At 41.5% G+C, this 18,994-nt stretch overlaps 1 protein-coding gene across 1 annotated transcript; it reads right to left on the bottom strand.

Moving 5' to 3' along the window:
• Positions 1–220: 220 nt before the first annotated feature.
• seraf (Schwann cell-specific EGF-like repeat autocrine factor) lies at positions 221–18,428 on the bottom strand. The gene is made up of 5 exons (XM_052016678.1): positions 18,166–18,428; positions 17,349–17,444; positions 6,181–6,285; positions 5,882–5,977; positions 221–873 (listed from the first exon to the last, which is right to left on the bottom strand). Exons 1-5 carry the CDS (start codon positions 18,398–18,400, stop codon positions 767–769), a joined length of 639 nt encoding a protein of 212 aa, XP_051872638.1. The 5' UTR covers positions 18,401–18,428; the 3' UTR covers positions 221–766.
• Between the last annotated feature and the right edge of the window lie 566 nt (positions 18,429–18,994).

The raw sequence follows: 18,994 nt of genomic DNA, 5'->3' as shown, positions 1-18,994 counted from the left end.
AGCATGAGACAAGTGGTAGAAAGACCAAATGATGCTGAGGTCGACATAGCTTTCGGCAAGGAAATGCAGTGATCTCAGAAGGGCAGAAAATAAGACAAGTTGAGAAAATAAGGAGGTAATAAGATCACCTAAGCTTTATTTTCTGTTTGTAGGAACCAGACATAAGAATTTGACCTAGGTACTTGGATTGAGAATAATTCACACTTATCCACTAGGCTGTCTTGTTAAGCATATCAAAAAATTGTATTATAATATTCGGAGATAATATTCCAGAACAAAACATTTCCTACCATGTATAAATTCAAGCAGAATACAAGATAGCCAATGAACATCTGTACCTTCAAAGATGAGTGTTTTGAGTCACATCTTTTATCGTCAACTTAAAAATATAAAGACCTCAAACTTCCATTGAGAACAATTGAGAGACATTAAATCTGGAATTTTAAAACCAAGCATAGCGAATGTAGTTGACCTATGATCACTGTTTTATAATTGCAACAACATCACCAAAATCCATCATATTCAAATGTAGACTTATTCCTATTAAAGATAGCTATTGCATTAAAAACCCAATTAGACAGATAAACATGCAAAGTGAAAAATATCCCACCCTCATTCAGCCTTCTTTTATCCTCAGAAAAAACAAGTTACATGGAATTTGTCCTACATACTTCATTTTTTGACAGTAATTACTTGAAAACCTAATACATTGTTTAACAAAAAGTAAAACAGTTAAAAAAAAGTCTCCTTTCCAGAAAATTCAATTTCATTCAATTTTTTGTCTGCACTGAGGGCCGCTGTAGAATCCACGACATCGGCATACATTAGGGGCAATGCATTTCCCTCCATGCAGACAAGGGGCATCACAAATCGCTGCAAACAAATAGAATCAGTGTTGGTATCTGGAATTAGCTGTTTTTTTTAAAAGAAAATCTTCTATTGTTGGAACAACCAACCAATAAATCACCTTATGACGGTCCTAAAATTGCATTAAATTTGAACCACTAAATTTAAATGAACTTGATATTTATTACATTCAAAGTTGTGTCTGTACAGATTTCTGTGATTAGAAGCTGTTTTGATTAGAAATAGGTAAATGTTGAAAATACAGATTTAAAAAGTTGATTCATGTGTGCTGGTTTTAGGCACAAAAACAACCATTTTTGGGGAGCCAGCATTCCAAGCCCAAAACATTTAAACATACTGATAATTGAATGAAACAGGCTTAAAACAAGGTAGAGTTGAACTGTGGCTCACTAGATGATGAAAGTGACAAAGGAATGCATGACTTACTCCTTGTATCTTAAGCTCTCATGACCTGGTTATTTACTGAAACTTACAATGTTTTTGTTTCATTTCTACTGTAATGGTTCAAAGTAACACCAAGAAAAGATAGGTTCTCGCACATTCCATTTGACCAGTGAAAAGGGTGCTATCAAAACATCGTTTGTAATGGCATAATGAAGATGGCACCTTTTCTGACATCAAATCAGAATTGTTTCTTACTCTTTCCAATTATGTGGAGAGAAATCTTATTCACTTGTGTGTACTTGGATTCAAATAATTCCTCAAAAATCAGTAACAGCTAACTTAGCAGCCTCTCTAAGATCATCACTGGGTAAATTTGTTGAATTGAGTTTCCACTAAAGATTGCACACATATTTCTAAGGTTCAATTTCTTTCCTGGCTACTTTGAACAGTTGAAGCAAAGTTTGGATAACTACAGTGTCCTACTTAACCCTAAACTGTACTCCAAAAGTCATTTCCCAGTCATTACTTCTGACTATTCATGTCCATTTCCACAACCCTGCTTACAACTACCATTTCTCCCCTCCCCACCAATCTGGTCTGCTCCTTCATCTCCTTCTGTCTCCTCAGTACATGATGACTACCAGAACATGTCAATTTTTCTTTCAATTTCCAACCTGCTCTCACCTTCACAAAATCTAGTCTTTAATTCTCAAGTTACTTTACTTCTATATTTCTAATTCAAGGAATAGGCTGTTAACCAGTATCCACTATCAATTTATCAACTCCATGGTCCATATCCCTCCATATTCATCTGCCTGTCGAAGAGCCTCTTAAATGCCTCTATCGTATCTGCCTCCACCACTACCCCTGGCAGCACATTCCAGGCACCCATCATTCTCCGTGTAAAAGTCTTGCCCCACGCATCTCCTTTGAACTTTCCCCCTTTCACCTTGAATGCATACCCTCTAGTATTAGATATTTCAACCCTGGGAAAAAGATACCGGCCGATTACTCTATGCCTCTCATAACCTTATAAACTTCTATCAGGTCTCCCCTTGGCCTCCGCTGCTCCAGAGAAAATAACCCTAGTTTGTCTAACCTCTCCTCATGGCACATGTCCTCTAGTCCAGGAAGCATCATGGTAATCCTCTTCTGCACCCTCTCCAAAGCCTCCACATCCTTCCTATAATGGGAGGACCAGAACTGAATGCAATACTCCAGATGCAGCCCAACCAGAGTTTTAGAAAGCTGCAATGTAATAAAGGCAAACACGCCATATGCCTTCTTTACCACCCTATCAACCTGTGCAGCCACTTTCAGGGAGTGATGGACTTGGACTTGAAGATCCCCCTGTACATCAATGCTGTTAAGGGTCCTGCCATTAACTGTGTACTTTCCCTTTACATTTGATCTTCCAAAGTGCAACACCTCACGTTTGCCCAGATTAAACTCCAACTGCTTCTCCACCCATAGCTGCAACTGATCTATATCCCGCAATGTACTTTGGCAACCTTCAACACTATCCACGATGCCACCAATCTTTGTGCCATCTGCAAACTTACTAACCTACCCATCCACACGAAACACAAGGTTAGCATTCAGGTATAGCAAATAATTAGGAAGCCAAATGAAATGTTGGTCTTCATTGTGAAAGGAATGGAGAATAAAGTAGCTAAGTCTTGCTATAGTTGTACAGCGGGTTGGTGAGACCACATCTCAAGTGATGTGTACTTGTTTGATGGGGATGTCCTTGCATTGGAGGGAGTTCAAAAGATTCACAAGTTAATTCCTGGGGGTTGTCTTTTGAGAGGAGGCTGAGCCTCTACTCATTGGCATTTAGAAGAACAAGAACTGACCTTATTGAAACATGTTTCTGGAGGGGCAGATCAGGCATTTCCTTTCTTGGGGAACCTTGAACTAGGGGTAAGAATTTCAAAATAAAGGAGTTTTCCATTTAAGATGGAGACAAGGGATTTCTTTTCCCAGAGTGTCACGAATCTTTGGAATTCTCTCCCAAAAAGAGCTTTGAAGGGTATTTTGGTGCAGAGACCAGATCAGACATCCCTATGGACTGGTGGTGTAAGCTCAAAGCACCACATACACAAGAACACCCTCAAGAAAAATAGATTAGTAGGCCACCTCATCCATCAAGCCTGCCCTGCCATTCAACATGATCATGGCTGATCTCCCCTAGCGTCAACTACTCTCCTGTGCCAGTTCTACATAGCCCTCAGTTCCCAATAAGATAAGATATTAGTCACATGTACATCGAAACACAAGTGAAATGTGTCTTTTTGCGTTACTGAGAATGTGCTGGAGGCAGCCCGCAAGTGTCACCACATTTCCGGCGCCAACATGGCATGCCCACAACTCCTAACCTGTACGTCTTTTTGGAATGTGGGGGGAACCAGAGCACCCAGAGAAAACCCATGCAGACATGGGGAGAACGTACAAACTCCTTACAGACAGCGGCGGGAATTGAACCTGGATCGCTGGCGCTGTAATAGTGTTATGCTAACCACTACACCACCATACCACCCCATCTCCTCTGCAAATACCTCCACAACTCTCTAGGCAGAGGATTCCAGAGATTCACCACCTTCTGTGAAAAGAAATTCCAATGCACCTCAGTTTTAAATGACTGCCCCTTCATTTTGTAACTATGTTCCCTTATTCAAGACTTTCCCACTGATGGTGACAGCTCAACATCTACCATCGTGCCCCCTTAGGATCTTGTATATTTCAACAAGGGCTCTCCCCAATTTTCTAAACTCTGAAGAACACATGACTAGCTTTTTTAAAAAAAATCTGTTCATGGTGAGGCAACCCACTCATCCCAGGAATTAGCCTCGTGAATCTCTTTGGGACTGCCTCCAATGCAGCTGTATCCTATCATTTCTTAAATAAGGGGACCAAAACCTTGTACAGTACTCCAGGTGAGATTTCACCAATACCCTGCACAACTACAATAAAACTTCTCCATTTCTAAACTCTAGCTCCCTTTCAATAAAGGTCAATAAGCTTTTTAATTCATCCTAGTGAAGTGCACGTCTTCACACTCTCGGACCTCAAATTCTTGTCAAGTTTTTGCCTTGTCAACCTATCTTCATCTGTTGCAGAGTGCAACTATCAATATTACAACATGCCCTCCCAAAAGAACTTGGCTACCTTACATATAGCTCCCGATTATTAATATAGATAATAAATAATTGAAGGTCAAGCACTGATCTTTGGGGCACTCCACAAGTTGTGTCTTCCCCATCAAAAAAAAATACATTTATTCTGATTGTCTTCTGTGTGATAACCAGTCTTCATTCCAATGTTAACACACTTCCCCTAATACCATGAGCTTTAATCTTGAGCACCAAACTTTTGTGGTGCCTTACAGAAACCTGGAAATCCAAGCATACTACATCTACAGGTTTCCCTCTATCAGCTCTGCTTGTTATATCTTCAAAGAACATGATTTCCCCTTCATAAAACTGTGTTGACTTGGTTTAATTGCATTATGGTTTTCTCAATGACTTCCCATTTCTTCCTTGATTATAGACGCCAGCATCCTCCCAATAACAGTTGTTAACCAAAATGGAACATAGTTTCCTGCTTTTAGCCTCTCCCCCTTCTTGAACATGGGCATCAACATTTGTGGTTTTCCAACATACTGGTACTCTCCCAGAAATGGGTTCTGAAATTTTTCATCCAATGGCTCTACTTCTCTGAAGCCACTTCCTTTAAAACACTCGTGTCCAGGCCATCAGATCCTGGTTTCTTGGCTGCCTTTAATCCCATTATTTCTGCACCCAATATTTTGTAACAATCCCTATCCTGGGGGACAAGTTCTTCATCCTATTTGGAACACCTCTTATTTTGGGACATTTGCAGTGTCCTCCACCATGAAGACTGATGAAAAAGATTTGATTTAAATTATCTGCCATTTCCACTTATTAATTACTCAGTCTCATTCTCTAGGGGTTCCACACTTATCTCAACTACCCTCTTTCTTTTCCTGCATCTATGGATGGCCTTGCTGTCTGTCTTGATGTCACTTGCTCATTTACTTGGATAACCAAGTTTCTCCCTCTATCAGCTTTTTGGTCTCAGCAGTGATTGCGCAAGGCCTACTCGCAATAGAGACCTTAATGTACATTGCTGAATACCTCCTGTGTGCAGAGGGTCAGCTTGATTGCCCAACCAAATCTGGCCTAGATGAACACAGCCTGATAAGATCTAGCTCAGTTTGCCCATTACCTTTTGATTCTCTCTCCACAGCTGCTGCTTGTCTGCTAACAGTAGCGCAGCGGTTAGCGCGACGCTATTACAGCACCAGCGATTGGTGTTTGATTCCCGTCGCTGTCTGTAAGGAGTTTGTACGTTCTCCCGTGTCTGCATGGGTTTCCTCCGGGTGCTCTGGCTTCCTCCCACATTGCAAAGACGTACGGGTAGGTTAATTTGGGTTTAAAATGGGCAGCGCGGACCTGTTGGACCAGAAGGGCCTGTTACCACACTGTAAATAAAATTTAAATTTAAAAATTTAACTATTTCCAGTCTGTCCTGTGTTTGTTCTGAACACCTTCTATAGTACTACATTCACAATGGTAGTTAATACCCTAAAACAGAGATGCCAACTTACCCAAATGGCAGGCTCCACCAACCCATCCATCTGGACAACTACAGATTCCTGGTGCCAAACAGCTCCCACCATTGTGACATCCCTGGGGGCAGATAGCTACAAGGGCAGCAGACAAGGGGGGTGGGGGGGGAAGAAGATAAGGAATGGGTGCTTTCAGGGTTTAAAATATCCGCATTGTGATGTTGTCAACATTGGCAAGAGCAAAAAAAAATGCTTACATATTTATAAGACTTTAAAAGCAATGAAAACATTTCATTTTACTTCTTCGGATAAAACCCCAAACATAGGTGGTGCTTTACCTTCCTGACATCTTGATCCAATCCAGCCAGAGGAACACAGGCACTTCACGACATTGTTGACAGAGATGCACTCTCCACCATTCAAACAGCCACCTTCACATGAGGCTACATGGAAACAGCAATTATTAGCATGAAAACTTAAAAGTAAACAAATTAGTCATGGGGTTCTGGATAGGTTGGTCCCACTGAGACTGGTTGACAAGAGAGGTGAAATATTTAGTCAAGAGCAAGGAGAAAGCTTACTTAACCTTCAGGAAGCAAAAAATCAGGCAGAGTTCTTGAGAATTACAAGGTAGCCAGGAAGTAGCTTAAGAAGGGACTTAGGAGAGCTAGAAAGGGACACGAGAAGGCCTTGGCGAATAGAATTAAGGAAAACCCCAAGTCATTCTACACATACATGAGGAATAGCAGGATGACTAGAGTGAGGGTAGCACCGCTCAGAGATAAAGCATGTGCTTGGAGGTGGAAGAGGTGGGGGGGGGGGGGACCTTAATGAATATTTTGTTTCAGTATTCACTAGGGGGAGGGACTTTGACTAATGAAAGGTCAGCATAGAACAGGCTAATGTGCTGGAGAATGTTAAGGTTAAGGAAGAAGTAATGTTAGAGCTTCTGAAAAACATTAGGATAGATAAATCCCTGGGGCCAGATGGGATATACTGTAGGTTACTATGGGAGGCAAGGGAAGAGACTGCTGGGGCATTGACAATGATATTTGCATCCTCCCTGGCCACAGGAGTGGTACCAGAGGATTGGAGGATGGCTAATGTTGTTCCCTTGTTTAAGAAAAGTAATAGGGATAATCCTGGGAATTATAGACCAGCGAGTCTTACGTCAGTGGTGGGCAAGCTATTGGAGAGGATTCTTAGGGACAGGATTTACAAGCATTTGGAGAAGCATAGTCTTATTAGGAATAGTCAGCATGGCTTTGTGAGGGTCAGATTGTACTTCATGAGCCTAATTGAGTTTTTCAAGGAGGTAACAAACGAATTAATGAAGGTAGAGTGGTGGATGTAGTGTATATGGACCTTAATAAAGCATTTGACAAAGTTCCCCACTGTAGGCTCATCCAGAAAGTCATGAGGCATGGGATCCGGGGAAACTTAGCTGCGTGGATTTGGAATTGGCTTGCCCACGGAAGGCAGAGGGTGGTAGTAGATGGAGAGTATTCTACCTGGAGGTCAGTGATTAGTGGTGTTCTGCAGGGATCTGTTCTGGGACCCCTGGTCTTTGTGAATTTTATAAATGACTAGGATGAGGAAGTGGAGGGATGGGTTAGTAAGTTTGCAGATGACACGAAGGTTGGAGGGGTCGTGGATAGTGTAGGTTGACGTAGGTTACAACAGGATATAGACAGGATGCAGGGTTGGGCAGAGAAGTGACAGATGGAGTTCAAGCTGGAAAAGTGTGAAGTGATACACTTTGGGTGAATGAACAGGAAGGTGGAGTACCAGGTTAAAGGCAGGATTCTTAGCAGTGTGGAGGAAGAGAGGTATCTTTGTGTCCAAGTCCATAGATCCCTCAAAGATGCCATGCAAGTTGATAGGGTGGTTAAAAAGGCATATGGTGTGCTGGCCTTCATTAGTCGGGGGACTGAGTTCAAGAGCCATGAGGTAATGATGTAGCACTATAAAACTCTGGTTAGACCACACTTGGAGTATTGTGTTCAGTCTGGTCACCTCACTATAGGAAGGATGTGAAAGCTTTAGAGAGGATGCAGAGGAGATTTATCAGTATGCTGCCTGGATTAGAGAAAATGTCTTATGGTTGAGCAAGCTGGGGCTTTTCTCTTTGGAGCGAAGGAGGATGAGATGCAACTTGATAGAGGTGTATAAGATCATGAGGGGCATAGATAGAGTGGACAGCCAACACCTTTTCTGCAGGGCCGTAATAGCCAATACCAGGACCACCTCCATTTAAGGTCAGAGGAGGAATGTTAAGGGGAGATGTCAGAGGTAGGTTCTTTACACAGAGAGTGGTGGGTGCCTGAAACGCACTGCCAGGGGTGGTTGTAGAGGCTGATACAATAGGGACATTTAAAAGGCTCTTAGATAGGCACATGGAAGAAAGAAAAATGGAGGGATATAGGCTGGGCAGGAGGGAAGGATTAGATTGATCATGGAGGTGGTGTTCATATAGTTTGACACAGCATCATGGACCGAAGGACCCGTACTGTGCTGTACTGTTCTATGTTCTAATCCAAATCCAATATCCTTTCATCCTGCACTTGCCTAATATGATACACGAGCCCAGAGTTTCCTGGAATAAAAAGTCCTCATTTAAAAACCAAAGACATGCTTCTATTGTTGTTCAAAATAGCTAGCAACGTATTGCAAAGAAACACCCACGAATCACAGGTCACTGGACAATTTGTACAGCTCTACCATTAACGTAGCAAAAACAGCATCGTGCTTGAACTCCCTGATGCACTTATACATCACTATCCAATAAACTTTTCAGAGTAGGATCTAGTAATTATCTGCTTAATATATTTTAATGAGGTGATAATTGTAAATGGCTACTCTTACCCTGAAAGTAAATAAGCATAAGTACAGAATCTCATTTTCTCTCCTTGTTTTCCCCTTCTTATTTGTCACCCTCAATCCACTCTATTTTGAATTAAAATGGGCAAATTAGCTCTCCTTGGTCCTTGCTATTAATTTCACACTCTTTTAATTCCATTGCCAAAAGAGATTGTACAATTGAGGGCAATAGGGAGTGAATAATCTGCGTTATCAGTTCACATTTCTAAGAACATAAGGGACAATTTTAAAAAAACAAGCAAAATCTGCAATTGTAGGTTAGGTTAATCAGAGCTCAGTCACAGACTAATCCCCATACATTATTGTGGCTCTGCTCAACGTTTTGCCAATTCTCAGAGTTACAGGGGTGTGAAATATTTCTCCTGCCCTTTTATATCTATGTTTCTTCAGTTTTAAAATTGCTTGATGCTGGTTATTTCTGTGTAGTCCAATTCATTCCTTCATAATTTTAAAATGCAGTTCAACATTACCTCTTCTTTGCCCGAGATCCATATGCATTAAATGTGTGAACATAAAACTCTACATGAACTAATGCAAGATTGTGCAATATAACAAGCTTTACTAAAGCACAAGGTTTAAAATATTAATCAAAATAAATTATTTCTGAGATTTATGAGAGCCACACAACAGAACACAAAATCTCCTTTATGTATTATAAATGATGTTAGTCAAGTAATAACAAAAAATAATTCAAATATTAAGGGGAACTCACATATATGCATATATTTAAGAAAACATACAGAGACTTAAATCTTGGATAAATAGCATCAGCCAAAGGAGAATTATCGCACTGGGGATGGGGGGGGGGGGGGGGGGGGGGGTGACGAAAAAAAAAATCACAACAACAAGGACCTACGGAATGCCTGGAGACCCAAAAATCACTTCTCAAGCATGCATACAGAATATTAACTATTGGCCAGCTGAAGCTGGTGAAATTCTGAATGGTTAGTGAGGAAGACAAGTTAGTCAGCTCAATTCACTATTAGAAATCGAAATGCATTACATTTCTAATCATAAGCATGATTTCGTTTTTAAAAGAAGTACAGCAATTTCTATACATACATCCAAGTAGTATACTGCAGTGTGAGACCAACTTTTAATCAATCTATAGGATATCATTGCAAGTCTTTAAATAGAAACAGTGCTTCAATTGTGCAACTAAAATTGACCATTAAAGGAATTAGTCAACTTCAATGAACTGTCACAGAAATATTTATTGGGATTATAGAAAAGGTGTGTTTAAGCCCAGTTGCAAAAGAAATGCATCGAGAGCTGATCATTGGTACAGGTGGAAGCCAAGTACACATGGCTGATCACCAGGGTGTGTAGAGTTTAAGTTTAGATAACCATGTGTTACAATGTTTAATATTTGAGACATGTATTATTGAAAATAAATCAGAGTTCACTTAACCAAGTTATCATGCTGTTATTTTTCCGAGCCTTTTAATAGACTAAGGTAATGACTGTGAAGCACAACTTACGACATGCAAGGATACATACAAGCATACGAATTAGGAGTAGGAGGCCACTCAGCCCCTTGAGCCTGCTCTGCCATTCAGTTAGACCACAGCTATCCTGATTGTAACTTCAGTTCTACATTCCCAACACCTCCCACTCACCATTCACCCCCTTGCTTATCAAGGCCTATCTACCTCAAAAATATTTTAAGACTCTGCTTCTACCAGCCCTTGTGGAAAAGAATTCCAAAGACACCCCGCCTTCATAGTAAAAAAAAAATCACACCTCATCTATATCTTAAATTAGCAACCGTTTGTTTTTTCCTGATATATAAACCAGTGCCCAATTAATACTCACATGGTGAATTTGGTGCTGTTATTGCATTTTTCCCCCAAATACAGAATTTATTTATAAAATTTCAACCATACAATAAAGGCATTCACTTACCAAGCATTCTATATTCACTTACAACTATGTGAATGTGGCATTAAATTTTCATTCCCAATCACTCAGTGAAATGTTTGAGAGGTTATTACACTAGGTCCAGTCCCTCATGTCCAGTGATGGGAAGTCCTTAAACTGTGGCCTTTCCCCATAAAAACCTTTGTAGTGGCTGAACCAAACTCTACCCCTGAACACACAGTCCTGTACATTAGAGATATACAGCAGGCAAACAGGCCCTTCAGCCCAACTCGTCCATGCTGACCAATATGTCTATCCAAACTACACCCCTCATGATTTAATATACCTCTACAAGGTCACCCCTCAGCCTCCTATGTTCCAGGGAAAGTTGTCCCAGCCTAGCCTGATAACTCAAGCCCTCCAGTCCTGGTAACATCCTTGTGAATCTTCTCTGCACCCTAACTTAATGATCTAACTATCCAACTTAATGAGATCCTTCCTATAGCTGGGCCACCAGAACTGCACGCAATACTCCAAATGTGGTCTCATCAAAGACTTATACAGTTGCAACATGACATCCTATGTCCTGAACGATGAAGGCAAACATGCCAAAGAGTCTCTTCATTACCCTGTCCACCTGTATCACCTCTTTCAGGGAATTATGTACCTGTACCTCTATTCCATAACACCCTCCAGAGCCCTACCATTTACTGTGTAAGTCCTGCCCTGGTTTAACTTACCAAAATGCAACACCTCGCATTTGTCCAAGTTAAATTCCATCTGTCATTCCTTGGCCAACTTCCACAGTTCAACCAAATCCTATTATAATCAATTTTGGTGTCATCCACAAACTTACTAACTAGTTAACAACATTGTCATCCAAATTGTTTATAGATAACAAACAACAGTAGACACAACATTGATCCTTGTGGCACAGGATCACAAGCCTCCAAAATGAAAAACAACCCTCCACTACCACCCTTTGTCTTCTTCCACCAGGCCAATTTTGTGTCCAATTGGCTAGTTTACCTTGGATCCAATGTGATCTAACCTTCCAGACTTGACTACCATGCAGGACCTTGTCAAAGGCCTTGTTAAAGCCCATGTAGACTATGCCTACTGACCTGCTCTCATTAATCTTCTTCTTAACCTCTTCAAATAAAAACTCAGTCAAACTTGTGAGACACGATTTGACTATCCCTAATCAATCCTTGCCTTTCCAACTGCTGGTAGATCCTGTCCCTCAGAATGCCCTCCAGTAACTTTCCGACCACTGTTGTTAGGCTCACTGGTTTGTTCTTGCAGTCCTTGTGAGATAAAGGCACAACGTTAGCCATCCTCCAGTCTTCTGGTACCTCAGCTGGGGCTGAAGATGATGCAAATATCTCTGCCAGCGTCCCTGCAATTTTTTTCCCTAGCTTCCCACAATGTCCAAGGATACACTTGGTTAAGCCCCTGGGATTTATCCACTTTAATATGCCTTAAGACTCCCAGCACCTCCTCTGTTGTAATGTGGAAATGTTCCAATACATCACTAATCATTTCCCTTAATTCCTTAGCTTCCATGACCTTCTCCATGGTAAATACAGACAAGAAATATTGGAATGTGCCAATCAGCAGCATTCAGTTGCAGACAATTCCTGCACTGGAGCACTAATACCTTAGTGCATCTCTCACAAGCTAACAATCTTCCAGCAGCAGTCAATGTTTATCCCAGTAGGTGTCCCTAGAACAACCCGCAGAGTCCTGTGTTATGGAGCTGAGTGGGATTAAACTTGACAAAGGCTCCTGCATCCCTTTCCATACCTTCCTGGCAAATGCACAGCCCAGAAAGTGACACCTAAAAGTCTCGTCAGAGACCTTCTTAAGGCATATTAATGTGGATAAATCCCAGGGGTTTAAACAAGTGTATCCTTGGACATCGTGGGAAGCAAGGGAAAAAAATTGCAGAGACCCTGGCAGATTGAGACTGTGGCTGTGCATGAAGGATCTGACAGGAATGGCCCTTCTTGCCGTCAGCCAAGCAAGGTCTTGGTGTTGATTTGAAAGTTCTGCTGCAAAACATTCTGCCAAATTACTCTGACAATCTGCTTGGGGACCCTTACAAGAGGAACCACCAATTTTTTTTCTTGCAGTGTCTCAAGGACATTTTGAGCAGACCACTACCTTATTGACTTCTGATCAAAGGTGCTTTCCTGCACAAACTTTTCTATGAGGAATAGATGGTGGTACAGTCCAACTGAATGGAATGGTCCATGGTAACGAGGCCAGACTCATCCTTCGGGACAGATAACAGCTCAGCTCTTAGAGACAGTCTACGGCTGTATTCCTGGTGCCTTGATGTAGCCACACACAAAAGGTGCTCATCAGGAAAAGGATGACATTGGGTACAATTTTCTGCTTTTCTTTGGAGGAGATTTGTACATGGTGTCTTTGTAGACATAATACATTTTAGATATCCAAATGAAACTGCTTGGGCAACTGCACTGCACCACACCTGCACCACGTACAGCGACGGAGAGCACCTTGCGCCTGATGATCAACTTCTGTCCCATGATTAAGAGGTACAGGGGCATTTCACAATAAGTCCCTCAGCTTTAAGCTAGAGCAGTATGGCATCACTTGAACAGAGTTGCCAAACCCGTGGATAAAGGAAGATTCAGGCAGCTGCTTCAAGTATTTCATTTTGAATGTTTTGAATTATTTGTCAGGATTCTATGATGTTCCTTAATTTAAATACTGTTAATCATTTGATTATTGTAAAAATTATTCCAATATATTTAAATATCACTGATTAACCGAGGTATGAAAACCTTTGATGGCTACAATCTGTCACAGAGAGCCAGGGAGTGCAGAGGCAGAGCCTCAGTGGTAAGCCACCAGAGGTCCACTTGGCTTAGAGTCCACCCCAACTCCCGGACACAGTGGATCTCTTATCTTTCCCTCCACAGAAATTCCAGGATGTTAAGAGGACACACAGCACATTTGAGGAGCTGGCCAGGTCCAGTTGATCAACCTCAGTAAATCATATGAATCACCTGTTCTTACTGCTTCTGGTGTGCTCCAAAAAACTCTGCAAATTAGAACTAACAAATGTAGTAATTTATCTGTTACCACTTGAATTGGGAGTTGACTGAATTTTACATTTAGAAGTTCATTTAAAAAAAACTACAAGCAAAGCTAAAAGTAGTATTGCTACATCTTACAAAATTTAGTCAGGTATATTGCATGGAAATCAGAAAATCAATAAAAGCGAACTCAATGTACCATATTTCAGACAATTGCAGAACTATTGTTTAAACCCTCAGGATGCTCAACACCATTCAGAACAAACCAATTCAGTTGACAGCCCTTTCCACCCAACATCCATCTCCTCCAATATCAGTGCATTGCACAAGGCATTATCCTAATAACTGAACAATCATTTACTTTAATACCTTGTAGTTCAAAAATTTCTTGTACAGGGAAGAGAACATGCAGCAACATCAAGGAAAAACACAGCATTCTAACTTGATGCAAGGTTAAGATCTTGAAATTCTCTGCTCAGCATGATGGTGAAACCATCAGCATAAGAACTTCAGCTCAAGAAGGCAGCCCCCACCAAAGTAGTTGGAACGGATAATAAATGTGGCCTCGTCAGTGAAGCCCACACCCCAACAAAAGAATACATATAGAAAAGTCGATTGTAAATGTGGCACAAAAATAAGGATATGTAAAGCAAAACAGGACAGAAAATCTACACACTGGAACTGGACAAAACAGTGGAATGAGGAGGAAAAAAAATCAAAAGAAAAATTCAAGGCAGACAACAAGTCAACCTGGTTTGGAAATATATCAGTTTTCCTTCATTGTTACTAGGTCTAAATCCAAAAGACATCATGGGAAGGAGTGCAATGGTTCTAGAAGTTAGCTCATCACCAGCTCCTTATTGTAGATGGCTAATAAATGCTAGACTTGCCAGTGGTGTTTGGTATTGGTATATTACCGTCACTTGTACTGAGATACAGTGAAAAGCTTTTGTTTGCATGCCATCCAGGTTGATCAGGGTCATAAAAAGAAAACAGAATACGGTGCCACAGTTACAGAGAAAGTGTAGTGCAGATAAATAAAATGCAAGGGCCACAACGAGGTAAATTAGTAGATCAAGAATTCATCTTTAGTGTATGAGAAGTCTGTTCAAGAATCTGATAACAGCATAATAGAAGCTGTCCTCAAGTCTGGTGGTACGTGCTTTCAAGCTTTTGTATCTTCTGCCCAACAGAAGCAGGGAGAAGAGAGAATGTCCAGGGTGGGAGGGGTCTTTGAAGACGCTGGCTGTTTTCCCGAGTGACACGAACATCTCAGAGAACAATTTTAAAAATTGCAATGTAAATGCTTATGGATTCAGATTCAAATCAGCAAAATGAACTACTTGGAATTGGTGAGTTCTACATATGGTTCACATGGGATCCAGGGAGAGCTAGCCAAGTCGATACATAATTGGCTCAATGGTAAGAAGCAGAAAGTGATGGTCAAAGGTTGTTTCTGGGACTGGAGGCCTGTGACAAGTAGTGTGCCACAGGGGCTGGTGCTGGGCCCATTGTTGTTCATCATTTATACAAGTGACTTGGAAGAGAATGGTTAGTAAGTTTGCTGATGACACTAAAATAGATGGTATCATAGACAATGAAGATGGTCATCAAAAATTACAGATGATCTTGATCAGTTAGGTAAGGGGGCAAAGGAATAGCAAATGGCATTCAATTCAGATAAGGGCAAGGTATTGCATTTTGGGAAATCAAACCAGGGTAGGACCTTCTCAGTAAACAGTAGGGGCCTGGAGGGTGTTGTAGAACAGAGAGACTTAGGAGTACAAGTACATAGTTCCCTGAAAGTGACATCAGAGGTAGATAGGGTAGTGAAGGTGGTGTTTGGCCTTTATCAGTCGAAGTATTGAGTATAGGAGTTGGGCCATTATGTTGCAGTTGTTCAAGATGCTGGTGAGGCAATACCTGGAGTATCATGTACAGTGTTGGTGACCTTGCTATAGGGAAGATATAATTAAACTGGAAAGAGTGCAAAGAAGATTTACGAGAATGTTGCCAGGGCTTGAGGGCCTGAGTTATAGGGAGAGGTTGGGCAGGTGAGGACTTTATTTCTTGGAGCGTAGGAGATTGAGGGGTGACCTTATAGAGGTGCACAAAATCATGAGGGGCATAAATAGGGTGAATGTATATAGTCTGTCCCCCACCTCCCCAAGCAAAGGGAATCAAGAATTAGAGGGCAAAGGTTTAAGGTGAGAGGGGAAAGATTTAAAAGGGACCCAAGGGGCAACTTCTTCACTCAGAAGGTGGTGCATATGTGGAACGAGCTGCCAGAATAAATGGTTGATCCAGGTACAATAACAACATTTAAAAGACATTTGGCCAGGTACACAGATAGGAAAGCTTTAGAGGGATCTGGACCAAATGGGACTAGCTTAGATGGGCATCCTGGTCAGCAAGGACAAGTTGGGCTAAAGGGCCCGTTTCTGTGCTGTATGACTCTATAATATTAAATGCATATTGCGTGGACTAATCTTCCAAACAATGGAGATGAAACTCCTTTAAACATCGAAGAAACAATTGTGAGGCCCAATTGGAAGGGGACAAGGTACACAGAACATAAAAAGGTGCAGCACAGGCACAGACCCTTTGGCCCACGATGTCTGTGCGGCACAAGACACCAAATTAAACTAAAGGAAGTAGAGAAGAGTCAATAGGGCCTCGCTGGACTGATGTGTTTGCACAATCTATGGCCGCTCGTCCATAATCTTCACAATCTGTAATTGGAATAGTGTTTTGAACTGAATAACTGACAGTAATGCTAATTTGATTTCCAGCCCTGTATTATTAATCAGAAGAACAAGAGACCGCAAACAACTGCGAGTGAATAATTCTCTTCCCGAAATTTAACTGATTAAAATGAGAGGGGGAAAAAAACTCACTTGTATATGTAAGGCTGGGAAGCATCACTGACAAAAATCTCTTACTTTATACCGTTGAGATGGTATCGACTCCGATAAGGCCAAGTTCATTTTACTGAAAATACAATTTCAGGCATGAACAAGTCGAACGGTGCCAATGGGTCGTCCTTAGCCAATTTAAACTTCATACAGCTGTAGCAAATAAGTTGAACTCAATCTCCGGCGCCGCCGGCTCCCAGACCGCTGAATATAAACCACACTCAAGCGGGAATACACATTCAAATCGAAAAGTGTGCAGCGGGCCAACTAGTGCACCGAATCAATTATTCAAGCTACTTTCGTTGCAAACGGCAGCAGGAATACAAACTGTGGAACAAGAAGGTTCACGAAGCTTTCCTTCATGAACCAGCACGTGGCAATTTATCAATTAGTTCCACTTGTGGCTAGAGGTTTCACCCAAATCGAGGGTCAATGTTTTGCAACTGTGAAACATACAGTATATGGACATACATTGAGTTAGCCTGATTTGAACTCCTTCAATTTCAAAGAACGGAAATCCCCAGATCCCCCTTTTAATGAAGGATCTTCAACCAGAAGTGTTAACTTCTTCCTTTTCCACGGACGGTGCCTGATCTACTATTTCTAGCATTTTCTGTTTTTATTTCAAATCTCAGATAGCCTGAGTATGTGAAGGAGAAATACATAGGCCAATCATTATGACTATCCACGCTGAGTTGCAAAGAGGCGTAACTTCGAAAACTCTCAGAAATACCAATAATAAACACAAACTAGTTTGAATTGTGATCTTTGTGATGGTTGTACCTTTGTGGCAATATCTTCCTCCGACTCCGGGTGGACACCGGCACTTCCCTGGACGGAGACACACTCCCCCGTTCTTGCACTTGGGGTAACAAGTTACTGCAATCACATTATAATTCAGTGTGAGTGGAAGTTTCCCTCCGAGTACAGGGACAGCATTCAGAGACGTCATTCAAAATTCATGCAGTTATCAGTGCATTCGGGGGTGAGGGCCGCACAAACTTAAAGGAATTTCTTTTATTTCGGAACACATTCTGTTCTTCAGTGTTTCAACTAGATTGTTCTGGTGGACGAGGGGAAACGTGTGAATATTTTTTCCAGTGTATTTACGCTTGGTTTGAGAATGTTATTCAGTCCATAAAGCGTTACGCTGCCACCTTGGTGTGAGTTCACTCGGTTTTATGTGACCGGGCTTGCCTTGACTCGAACCTTCATCTAAATGGCTGTTTCCTCCTCCTTCATTCACACAATGAAGTTACCTGACTGACCACCAGATCTCACTCAGCCGCACAACATCAAACAGCTCCTGCCAATTATACAAATCTACCTTACAACGACCCAGAACCCTGAAGTTTTCCCGGAAACTAAAATTACTTGAACGATTTAACCTGCCAACACAATATTGTCCATCTTTAAAAACACTTTACAGATTTGTAATTAGATGTGTTCCTTCTTGTACCGACAAGCATGTCATATAAAGAGAATACCTGGCGAGAGGTATTGAATTAAAAGCAAACTATGAAATTGATCTGAAATTAACTCGCGCACTTGCCTACACTTCTACAGAAGAGCACCGTTTAACCTGCAAGTGTCCGTTTACCATACTGGCAGAGATCGCCTTCATATCCTTTGGAGCAGAAGCAGGTGTTGTTTCTGATGCACAGCCCCATATGTTGGCAGGGAGGATCACACTTCGCTTTGGGGTCGAAAACAAAAGGAACGACCACTCCACGTGATGCTTTCGACCGAGCTTCACAAAACTGCGGCAGCGTGAAGACCAAACCTATCAAAACGAACCAAACCACTCCGTGCCTTGCCGGACCGTAGACATTCATTTTGTATTGACTGAGGGTGCCTACTGCGCGCTCAAACCTCAACTTAGTGCCTCTGGCTTCTTTGGTGAGTTTCTGCTCCCCCCCCCCAAATCGTCCACACACTCCCATTGGTTGTTCTGCAGTGATTCCACTTTCCTTCGGACAAGAAGCTGATGGATAATGCAGCAACTGGGAATCAAATGTTTCCAGAGTTCTGAATGACTTTCAGTAACCAGGGCCTGGTTTTCTTTTTAAAATTAAGTCTTCACAACTGAGCCACTGACCTAAAAGAATGAATGTTTGCAGAACTGTTCAGACTCCTCCTGCTTGCGGTGTGTCTGTGACGCGACCGCTTGTATCTTAACAGGACAAATATGTAAACAATAACATAAGCAATTGGCAAGTTTAGAAAACAAAAATGGAACGCAACTTTTGTCCGATCATTGTGGTCTTATTTCAACGCCCACGATTTACAAAATGATGTACAAAAGTATTCTTTAGGAACTGGAATAATTAATTTTTGATGTGGGGTGGGTTGAATCACTGTTAGCGGCAACAATAGTATTAGAGTTTTCGCCGATGTCTTTCCCGAACTAGCCACAAACAACTTGGTTA

This window comes from Pristis pectinata, chromosome 5 (genome assembly GCF_009764475.1).
Source record: "Pristis pectinata isolate sPriPec2 chromosome 5, sPriPec2.1.pri, whole genome shotgun sequence".
In the NCBI taxonomy this organism is placed as follows: Eukaryota; Metazoa; Chordata; class Chondrichthyes; order Rhinopristiformes; family Pristidae; genus Pristis; species Pristis pectinata.
This window is presented reverse-complemented; position numbering and strand designations above follow the sequence as displayed.

Excerpts from the sequence above, each read along its gene's own strand:
- seraf (XM_052016678.1), bottom strand. The coding sequence starts at position 18,400 with ATGAATGTCTACGGTCCGGCAAGGCACGGAGTGGTTTGGTTCGTTTTG. Across the intron at positions 6,286-17,348 it reads AGGAAGATATTGCCACAAAG|CCTCATGTGAAGGTGGCTGT; the intron begins GTACAACCATCA and ends GTTTCCATGTAG. Across the intron at positions 874-5,881 it reads TGGTGGAGCCTGCCATTTGG|CGATTTGTGATGCCCCTTGT; the intron begins GTAAGTTGGCAT and ends ATTTGTTTGCAG.